The 11138-nt window shown below is 41.9% G+C and overlaps 1 protein-coding gene across 1 annotated transcript in view; it reads right to left on the bottom strand.

Moving 5' to 3' along the window:
- Positions 1-1959: 1959 nt before the first annotated feature.
- Positions 1960-11138, bottom strand: part of SFMBT2 (Scm like with four mbt domains 2) — a 156332-nt gene continuing 147153 nt past the window's right edge. The window contains exons 16-18 of the mRNA XM_074984183.1: positions 8016-8264; positions 7566-7694; positions 1960-2995 (exon numbers count right to left, since the gene is read on the bottom strand). Coding sequence (XP_074840284.1) covers positions 2855-2995; positions 7566-7694; positions 8016-8264 — 519 coding nt within the window. The 3' untranslated portion in view covers positions 1960-2854. The remainder of the gene's footprint in view (positions 2996-7565; positions 7695-8015; positions 8265-11138) is intronic.

Below are 11138 nucleotides of genomic sequence, written 5' to 3'. Positions count from 1 at the left end.
AAAGGAATAATCACTTTTTCCTTTTCCTTTCAATAAAGATCCTTTACATTTTATACCTGGCAAAGCTGACAAGACCTGTTTTGATTCTGGCAGTCCCCCAAGTGTGAAACGCCTGTCCAAAGCAACAGGAATCCGACAGGATCCCATCCCATTGGCAGCAATTGCTTTGCATTCAATTTCCAGAAGAATTAAATTAATGAAGAGCATAAGCAATGGCACCAAAAGGCCAATTGGAAAGACTCGTTGAGACTCTACAGGACCTTCTGAGTCACCAGTCCTTGCACAAAACACGCTCCTAAGCAGATTTTGATAGAGAATGTAATGGACATTTCAGAGTCACCACACTGCACCAATAGACAACAGAATTTAAAGTGTCTTCAAGAAGGCATTTGTACGGCCGACCTAATGGCTGTTAAGCATCAGTGGACTCCTCTGAGCGCCCCTAGATCATCAGAACTGCCTCAGCTGCAATGAGACTGTGTAAACAAGAAAATAGCTTTAAAGTAAAATCCCCAAAGAACTGAAACCAAAAATTTATGATGAAGTCATGGCAGGGTTCAAGATCTGGGTCAAGAAGGCGAACACTCTGGCACTCAGAGGCTGTTTCTGCACACGCTGCTTGTTCTGAAAGCAGCATGCTAATAAAAGGCCCGGAAGATGCTAATAAGGTGCGGATGTAAATTTCTGGTGCCTCATTAGCATATGGTCACATGATTCGGAGTCCGGAAGAAGCTCTTGCGGACTCCAAAACAGCTGTGCAGAAGTGCGGCCTCTGGGGATCTCCTGGAAGGAAATCCTCCCTCCAGAAGCCCCATCCTTCTGACACTGCAAGATCGTAAGAGCCCCACATCAACTTTCTGTAACAAACCCAAGACTCAGGCAGAGCTCCCTGATCCTGGGTTGTTTGTGGCTTCACAGAAAACCGTGTAAAAGTCTGTGGTTTCCCCAGAAGCCAGGATAAACTTCATAGTGTTTTATCTTTTGGGGGAGGTTTGTTTGAACCTTAAAATCAAAGGAATAGCCCCCAGCCTCTGTATCTTGCCCTTGACTCTGATCCTGCTTTTGGCAGTTTTACAAAGGTATTGGCCTCAGTGGAGTTAATCCTGATTCACAGCAAACCCAACAAGGCAGGGAGAGGGGTGGTGGGAAAGCCATGAGGAAAGGAAAAAAGCTCCCACGAATCCCATTGACCCAAACTCTAGGGCTACGGCTACCCTAGTGAGTTTTGCCAACAAAACCCTGGTTTTGTCACCAAGGCTGGTGGAACGTCCACACACACGATATATTTTGTCACCAGTATGTTGACAGAAGTCGGCACTTCTGCAGACAACCATCTACCTCTCCCAGATGAAGAAGAGTGCCCTCTGTTGACAAGTTCCGTCGACAAAAAAGCCGTGCGGATGCTCTGGGGCGGGGGCTGTCTCTCGACAGACAGGGCATCCACAATGATGAGCAGCCCTGTCTGCTGTGCTTCCAGGTGCCTGTTTTGTTGAGAGAGTGGCTGGGCAGTCTGACTGCTCTGTCGACAGAGTGAAGTGCTCTTCCGATTGGCTTTTGTGTGTGGCCACACTCTGTTGACAGAAGTTTTATTGGGAAATCTCTTCTGACAGTGACTTCTGTCGACACATAGCTGTAGTGTAACTGTAGCCTTGGTGTTTCATGCAACTCTTTATCCTCATCATACGCATGTACTGGGCCAGGTTCTGTGGAATAGTCCAGCTATTTTGCACTGTTCCAGGGACACAAAGCAGTTCTACCTCTGGCTGAATTGGCCAGAGTGGCACAGACTAGCTTGTGCATATGCATGAGTCTGGACCTTGATAGAAGGTTGGGTTGGGCCAAAAGGATGGGTAGGGCCAGATTCTCAGCTGGTGTAAATTGATGCCCTTTACAGCTGATGCTTGGGGCCAAAATTCTGATCTCCTTTGCAGCTGGTAACTCAGCTGATCTCAAACAGATTTATTCAGGTGAAGATGAAATCAGAATTTGCTCCAAAATCTCATCCTTAAATCTGAACTTCCTGGTCTTCTGGAGCACTCAGAGTCAGACCTTGAATACTACATGACTACAGCTTAATGGGCTTTATTATAAAATACTTCATGCATGAGCCACAGCCAGAATGAAGGAAGTTCTGTACAGATCCAACCACAGAGAACATCAGCTTACTGTACACAGCTAGACTGGGCTTGGGAAGAGTTCCAGGGTTTTATGCTTTGATACACACCTTTTAGATCATCAAATTTCTCACTGGTACAACAGAGAGCCTGGTTTGGATTTCGCTTTTTACATCACTTTAGAGTATGTTCCTTCTTGCATCACTGTTACCTCTCTTTCTTTGCAAGATAGGAAAGAGAAAGAAAAGCACACTGATCATTAAGATCAAAGTTACAGGAAGCCATGGGTCACTTTAACAACGATCACTCACATTTCAATATGAAAGAAGTGTGTTGGAATCACCGAAGGGATCGTTTATGTCCAGCAATTGATTTCAAGACACTGCAATCAGCTATAAAACGCTTGAACGTTTTCCCTATGGAATGTGTTTGCCATTTGTAGGAAAGTTCATTCTTTTAAAAAAAAAAAAAAGATAAAACCTTCTGCTGCGTTATGGCCTTGCTTCCCACGCAATATAACACTCTTGTATAGGTTAACAAGAAGGGACAGCAGCAGTACTTCAATGTGCTTTACAAATATGGGACTAGTCATTCCACTTGGATTTTTTTGTTTTTTTACAGGGGGTTGTCTCAGAGATTCCAATTCCATGTGTTTTGGAAGAAGACCCTTAAGGGAGTCAGGACGTTAAAAATAAAAAGAGAGCGAGAGAGAGGAGAAGGAAACGCAAGGTGCAGCTGAGTCAGTTGGCGTATTGTGCATAGAAAGCAACTTTTACTCGCTCGATCTGGTGACACAGTTTGATGGCTGGGCCAAGTTTCAGCTCCATGCATTCTTGCACTGTTGGGAGCGTCAGAAGCAGAAGTGCTTGGCCATCAATGTCCTGGGGAAAGAAGAGACAAGAAGTTGTTATTTGTGGACTACCACACAGAACATAAAAATGGGGAGCAGCAGGTTTTGCTCTAGGGCAGGTGAGTGCCTGAAATTTCTTAAGGGGTGAAGCACAATTGGCTGCTGGATCTCAGGCTCATCCATCTTATTAAAAATGAGGAGCTATGTCACTGTTTTTATGTCTGTGTATTCACATTTCTATACTGATTCAGAAAGTATTTACATGCTACGTTTTTGTTTTCTTACATGTGCTGAAAGGGTTTTTTATATATATACATATATGAACTTAATCCAAATTTCCACTGAGTTGAATTACATTAGACAGGCTGGTGGGCCCTTGCTAACTTGAAAAGCGGAGCCTGGTGCCAAAAGTTTGCTCACCCCTCTACTAGGGCAGTGTTTCCCAACCTCTGTTTACAAAGTACCCCTTTTCCAAAAAAAAAATATATATAAGTACCCCCAGACTTCTCTCATGTACCCCTAAGGGTACACGTACCACCAGCTGAGAAACATGATCCTAAGGTAAACTGAGGTTTGAAACGAATGCCATTCAGCCTACCCAGATTATTGTATTCTTTTCAGGAGTCAGATTTGTTTTGCATACCGCCAAGTTACACCTCATGTAAAAACTGCTTACTTAGGGTGCATCTACACTACGAGATAACTTCGAAGTTAGGCACTACGTCGACGTAGCCAGCAGAGAGTCTACACACATTTTCCCTTATTTTGAAGTTAACTTCGAAGTAGGGAGCCCAACTCGAAGTCCTTACTCCATTCCTGGAAATGGAGTCGTGCCCTCCTTCGAAGTTGAACTTCGAAGTAGGGTGCGTGTAGATGCTCAGCTTCGAAGTTGTCTACTCCAAAGTTGAACTTCGAAGTAAGCAACTTCAGAGTTATTTTTGTAGTGTAGACAAAGCCTTACAAACATATGCAAAAATATCACAGATGACTATTGAAAACTTGCTGACTTTCTACCACCTTATTGTCAAATAAGTGAATTGGAATAGAAGTATTGTACTTACATGTCAGTATAGGGCATATGAAGCAGTAGAAATAAGTCACTGTCTGAATGACCTTTTTGATTGTACTGACTGAACTAGTGTTTTTATGTAGACTGTTGTAAAACTAGGCAAATATCTAGAGAAGTTGATTTACTCCCTGGAAGACCTCGGTTTACGCCAAGAGTACATGTACCCTTGGTTGAGAAACACTGCTCTAGGGCTTGTAAAAGCTGGACTGACCACCTGGAAGAGGGAGGCATCCAGCTACACAGCAGGAACACATTAGCATGTATGATCTGCCTTACACCTTGAGATCCAAGCCCCACAGAGCTCTGTGCTGCTGAGACAGTTCCTGTCCCAAATAGCTTATGGGACTCTAATAGACACAGGTGAGAAGGCAGACATACTACTGTTCCCATTGTACAGGTGGGGAAGTAGGGCCTAGAGAAAGGCTGCAGGTGAGACAGGAAATCTAGGGCAGAGCAGGGAGCTGATTGTAGATTTCTGAGTCCTGTTCCACTGCCTTAAATACAAGCTCATACATAATTCTTCTCAGTACTGCATTAGCCACTGACCTGGAAGGAAAATCTCCAGGTAGTAGAGGATGGTTCAAAGCATGCTCTGTTCAGTCTTTGGCTGCCCCTGCTACTAACATGAGTGCTAAGTCTGGTGCAGAGGTGGAAAAGTACCCAAAAAGTTACTTGAGTAAAAGTCACCTGCCGGGAGGGGGTGTACTTAAGTATAAGTTGCTGGTGTCCGTCTGGAAAACTACTTAAGTAAAAGCACACCACATCTAGATTGTACTCAAGTATCCAGAATGAAAGTGGATGCATTTTACTCGGGTAATTTTTGGGTGATTTTCCTGCCGCTGCTCTGGTGTGGCCACCTGGCCCCTGAGAACTGCTTTAGGTGATGGTGTGCTGAGACCAGTGCTGATCATCACTGATCACTACAATCTTACTTCCGTATTTGTCTATCTTATATACTTGCTGTCTCAGGTCTTATACTTAGATTGTAGACTGCTTGGGGGCAGGTAGTGTCTTTTTGTTTTATGTTTGCACCATGGCTAGCATATCTGGGCTTTATTCATGAATAGGGCTCCAAGGCTCTGTGATATTATTATCATCGTCATCCTTATTAATAATAATAATTAATAAAGAACTAATTTCACATAGGATCCTGAATAACCATTTTCAGACCCAACCAATACGGTCTGGCTTTCAACTGCAGGGGAAAGATTTCTATAGATTTTCACTCATACCCTTAGCTGCCTAGTACCCAAGATGAAAAAGATTTTATAACTATCCTCTGCTGATTTCCTGCTTGGTTCCATTGGTTAATTAAGAGTTTAACTCTTTAAGAAAACCAGGACCCCACCAGATTTAAAAGCCAAAAAGCAGAATCTGAATATATGATTCTCAGGGGAGACATCAAGGAGTCAAAGTGCAAGGAGCTTTGCAAGGTAAACAACACCATGAAGGTCAGAAAGTACAAACTGACTGTGTTCACAACTGGATCATTTATCATCCTCTAGGCTCCTAAACACAGATGACACCTGTACCTGGTAAGTACTTTTCTGATCGCAAATGCTTAATCCGTGGAGGGTTTCGTTTTTTCTTTTAATGTTTCAACTCACTGAACTGTCATATGAATACAGCCAAAGCACTGCATGCCTGTTGTCCATTAAAGACAGATCACAAAGCACTTTGGGCAAGAGAAGGGGTTGTTAGCTTCAGCGTCCTGGGAATTCATTCACTTAATATCTAATTTCTTAGATTTGTACATTCTTGGGGCACCAGGGACCCCTGTGGGCCTCAGGTTTGCAGCTCCTGTTAGCACAAACCAGAGAACTTCCTCAAAACAATTTCTCACATTTGTCTTGAGAGATTGTTTACGAGCAGGAATCTGATAGTGGTGGAAGTTATGCATTAGTGGAGGAGTGACCATTTCTATCAATCTAGGGCCCGCAGTACTTTGAGACGAAAGGCACTCTCAGCTGGATAACAGCTCCTGCAGATTGGATAGCCTTGCACTGGAAGCATTCAGAACATCCTAAAATCAGGACACATTTTTATGAGTCTGTCTATTTTCAGTCAATTTCAGTGCAGGCCAAAGCCATCCACTAACTCAGTGGCAGGGCCAGAATCACAATCTGGCTTTTCTGCATCCTGGTTGAGTATTCACCCTAACTAGCTAAGGTACCATTCAACCTTTTACAAGGTCCATCAGACATACGATGTACCATTTTAAGTGCCAACTAAACTCAATTTTAACGTGTTGTCCTGGAAATGGCATATCTCCAGATCTGAACAAGTGGGTCTGCCCCACAAAATCTCATCACCTAATAAATTATTTTGTTAGTCTTTAAAGAGGTAGGTGAGGCATGGCCTCGTGGGCTACATCTATACAGCAGCGCTATTCCGTATTCCAAAATGGCTATTTTGAAATATCTTACTTCAAAATAACATGTTTACCCAGAAAATAAATTTTGAAATAGCACCTAGCTATTGCAAAATAGCATTTGCACCCGCAGCGCTATTTCAGAATAGTTCCACTGGCACCATTATGGCTTATTTCGAAACAGCGCTATTCCATGTCCTACTTCAAAATATCTGTTTCTAAATAAGTGCTATTCCTCCTGCGGAATGAGGTTTACTGGAATTAAAACAACAGACCAACTATTTTGAATGGATTTCAAAATAGCGTGTGCGTCATTTAGATGCTACCAAAGTTATTTTGACATAACTGTCGTCTGGGCTGTGTAGAAGCAGCCATATGGACCCTGACAAGGCTGGATTTCACTCTTAGGGTGTGTCTACACGAGCCCCCTCTGGAAGGGACATGTTAATGAGGGAGTTTGAAAGATGCTAATGAGGTGCTGTCATGAATATGCAGCGCCTCATTAACACAATGGAGGCTACAGAGATTTGAAAGTGCCACTTTCAACTCTAATAAGGAGGAAGGATAGCTTAGTGGTTTAGCACATTGGCCTGCTAAACTCAGGGGGTGAGGTCAATCCTTGAGAAAGCCATTTAGGGACTGGGGCAAATAGGTGCCAGGGATAGTGCTTAGCCCTGCCAAGAGAGCAGGGAACTTGACTAGATAACCCCCCAAAGTCCGTTCTAGCTCTAGGATACAAACACCTCCAGTTAATTATTTATAAATCACACATCACCTTGTAGCTGGGGAACTTTTGAAAGGTCCCCCCAATCTTCAAAAGCCCCTTCTTCCCAAAACAAATGGGAAGGAGGGGTTTCAAAGTCCTGGGGGTCATTTCAAAAGGCACCCAGCTACACAGGCAATTCAAAAGTGGCACTTCCAAATCACCACACCTGCCATTATGCTAATGAGGTGCTGCATATTCATGACAGCAACCTCATTAGCATTTTTCAAACTCCCTCATTAACATGCCCCTCCTGAAAGGAGGGGGCTCATGTAAACACACCCATAATGAATAAGAAAGAGCTATCCTTCATCCTTTCCATTAAGACTCAGTCGCGGTGAACAAACAGCATTAATTCAGCATCTGCTCCCAGACAGAAGGAAGATGAGGTGGCGTACCTGTTCCTGAAATATTTTGGCTAGGGGAGCGCAGTCTGTCAGTTTAATAAACCTCACGACGTCCGTCACTGTCCACTCCAACGGATTGCTGTCAAGGATGAGTTTCTCTTCCTCTTCTTGCTTGATTTCCTGCAAGAGCCAAAACGCTTGTGAAGAACATCACAGTGCCCAGAATTACTCATCCGTGGAGCAGGTGACACTCTCTACAGACATTTAAATCAATGGAAGAAATCTTGCCAGTCAGAGTACCCTCTAATTTTCTTCCATCCTTGTGCAGAATAAATTTTGTTATGTGCATCAAGGCATACATGGATGTGTACCACCAGTAGAAACACATGCTGCCAGCTGTGGGTTCTCCTGAATCTCTCCTGGGTGGCTGCCCAAGAGCTCAGCTAACGGAGAACACTGCTGCCAATAATCAGGAGCTAAGCAGTCCGGCGGTATACTCACTTCCTTGACTTGAGCACACTTCTCCCCTTCAGCGTATGAGAGAGGTTGTGTTTTGCGGCTCCTTCTAGCTCTCTCCATGGGAGGAGGTCGGTCTGACTCCGTGCTGCTTCGTAACGTCACTGCTCTCCTTGGTCGGGCTGAAGGTACCTCAGCGGAGGAGGTGTCCGTCTGGTCGTCGCGTAGCTCTGAGCTGGTTTCTTCACTTCCTGTCTCATCTTCCATAGCATCTGGCTCCTCCTCTTCGCTTTCCTATGGCGAGATCATCCCAGAAACATCATGACACAGGGGTGAACATGAGGTCAAATCATACTCTCATTTACATAGCGTCAATCCAGAGTAACACCACTGACTTCGGCTGGATTATACTCCTGTCATGCTATTTAGGTCCCCAAGACAAGGTCTGGTTACAAAACCAAGTATTAAAATGACTTTGTAGCCCTACTTCTTTAAATGTCAGTGAAAACAAGTTCTTCATTTAAGTGTGAATGTTCCTCTGCTGTGCTTGCAGCTCTGAGACTGTACTCAAGTGCAAAGGGTTGAGCATTGGAAAGTGAAACTGAAAAGGAAAAAAATAAATAAATACAAATAAACAGACCAGTCTTTTTTCTGGCTGAGAGAAGGTAAAAAGCAAATCAGATTTTAAAGCATTCTCCTTCTGAAGGTCTCAAAATGATGGACAAATGGATCACATCCTTTGATAATCTACTACAATGATTAACTACCATGAGTGTTACAAAGAAGCACTAAAGCTGGTGAAAAAAGGTTTGTTTAAAGGTTTTTTTTTTTGTTTTTTTGTGCTGGAAATAACATTTTCACTGAAGTGTTCAGAAAAATGTGTTAATTTTGATGAGGTAATAAAAACCGAAACGAGGCATTCTGGTCATATTGAAATGTTCTATTTCATATTTTTGGAATGAAAAAAATTAGATTTTTCATTTCAAAATTACTTTCCCAATGATATCTAGCTCTTGTGTAAAAATGTTTAAAAAGTGAAACATTAGAATCATATGTTTTGATTTTATCAAAAGGAAATATTCTCATTGACCTGACAGAGTTTCTTCCTGAATTTCATTTAGCAGGAAATTGAAATTTTCTGTCTTGGAATGGGAAAAAATTCAAATGTCTAGCAAAACAGAAAATTCAGCTCCTCATCAGCTGAAATAAGCACATTTTTTTCCAGATCTATAACTGTACAATGACCCTCATAATCAAAAATTGCTGGAGACTGAACATATATATGTAAATGTACACAACAGATGAAATGCTGCTCAGGATTTGAGCTTCAGTAAATGTAAGTGAATAGTTTTGCCCAAATTTAGGGGTTTTTTAATGAGAAATCAGAATTTGGTCAAGGATGATGACCAAGGATGTCTCTAGTTCAATTCTGCCACCATTTTCAAACATTCAAACCCATTAACTTGGAAGAGCATTGAGAACTGGAAGTCTGCAAACAGGCAGAGGGAGGGAAAAATAAAATGCAGTAAAGTACTAGAAAAATAAATGGAAAGTATATAAAAAAGACTGGGCAAAGAAATTATTTTTGTGCTTGTCCTATTTAAAATAAGATCGCTGAAAGCAGCCTTTTATTTCTGCATAGCAAAGTTTCAAAACTACATTCACCCAACAATCAGTTGTGAATTTTTAAAAAAACAACCATAACGTTTTGTTCAGAGGTATGAACAACCTCCAGTCCCCAGGTGTTTATAACTCTTGGTTTCTACTGTATCCTCTATGACAGCGGTTTCCAAACTTTTTCCTGTCATGGAACACTTGGGCGTCACGGCACTGTCTGAGGAACACTTTATCTTTTCTACATCATCATACTAACTATGAGGAACATTACTAATGGAAAATATTTCATAATAATATTAAGTATATTATTCTATGGTAACTGCAACTCAACAAATAATAATGAAACCAGACATTAACAAAACACATAAAATTGGTTACTGTATAGTCATTTCAAGAAAACTGTAAAATCGAGAAAATTCCATCCCAAACTTTATATTTTTCCCTGAGAATGGGGAAGAGACCGCCATTACTCAATTTCCATGGCAGAACACTTTACCATAGCTCACAGAACACCAGTGTTCTGCTGGAACACAGTTTGGGAACCACTGCTCTACCAGTTTCCAAATGAAATAAATAACAGGACTTTTTTGCCAGTAAAGTAATAGTAAACCCTTTCACATCAGCATTTATCACCTGGAATGCTCAAATAACCATCATTTTAACCATAAGTAAATTTTAGTTACGTTTTCCATAAGTACAGTCTAGTGAAAGTAAATACAACTAAATATAGCAAATGCACTATAAGTTTACAGTGTACAATGCTATTGCTGTTGGTAAGAATAGTATTCTGCATATGTTTTTGTTTCTTTCTTAATATCAAATCTTGTTTTGCTTTAGTGTTATGCATTGCTCAGTATACCCCTCTATGATCTAGAATATTTGAATATCCAGCAAACTCCTGGTCCCAGGTCTGCTGCATATGAAAGAGTTTACTGTGTGTCTACACTAAGGCTGTTTCTACACATAAACAGCCCACAATATGCTACTGAGGTGCATATGTAAATTCCCAGCACCTCATTAGCATAAGGGCATATGATTTGGAGTCTGGAAGACGCTCTTCCAGACTCCAAAACGGCATGTAGAATCGCAGCCCTCAGGGGATCTTCCAAAAGTAAGTCTTTCTCTCAGAGGCCTCTTCTTCCCAAAAGTTTTTCAGAATCCAAGTCATGTGACCTTATGCTAATGAGGTGTCAGGAATTTACATACATGCCTTATTAGCATATTTCGGGCTGTTTATTAGCATGCTGTGTGGAAACAGCCTAGGGGTTTTACTAACAAAGCAATGTTGTGAGAAGGAGGATTTTGTTTCACACTTCAGACATAGCTAAGGCAGCAAACCTTCTAAGCTGAGACTGGGCCTTAATAGGTGCTTAACTTTAGCCCTGAGTCCTTCCATTGGATTCAGGCAGTCGACTCCTGTGGAAAGTTAAGCATACAGATAAGAAGTTGCACTGGTTTAATTTAGGGTGTTGTTTCAAATCCACTTCGCTAGGATGCTTATTTCAATCCAAGTGTGGTTTATTTGAGTTTACATGAAGTTGATTAGGCACA

The sequence above is a fragment of the Carettochelys insculpta genome, chromosome 1 (genome assembly GCF_033958435.1).
Source record: "Carettochelys insculpta isolate YL-2023 chromosome 1, ASM3395843v1, whole genome shotgun sequence".
In the NCBI taxonomy this organism is placed as follows: Eukaryota; Metazoa; Chordata; order Testudines; family Carettochelyidae; genus Carettochelys; species Carettochelys insculpta.
The sequence above is the reverse complement of the archived record's forward strand: the minus strand, read 5'-3'. Positions and strand labels throughout refer to the sequence as shown.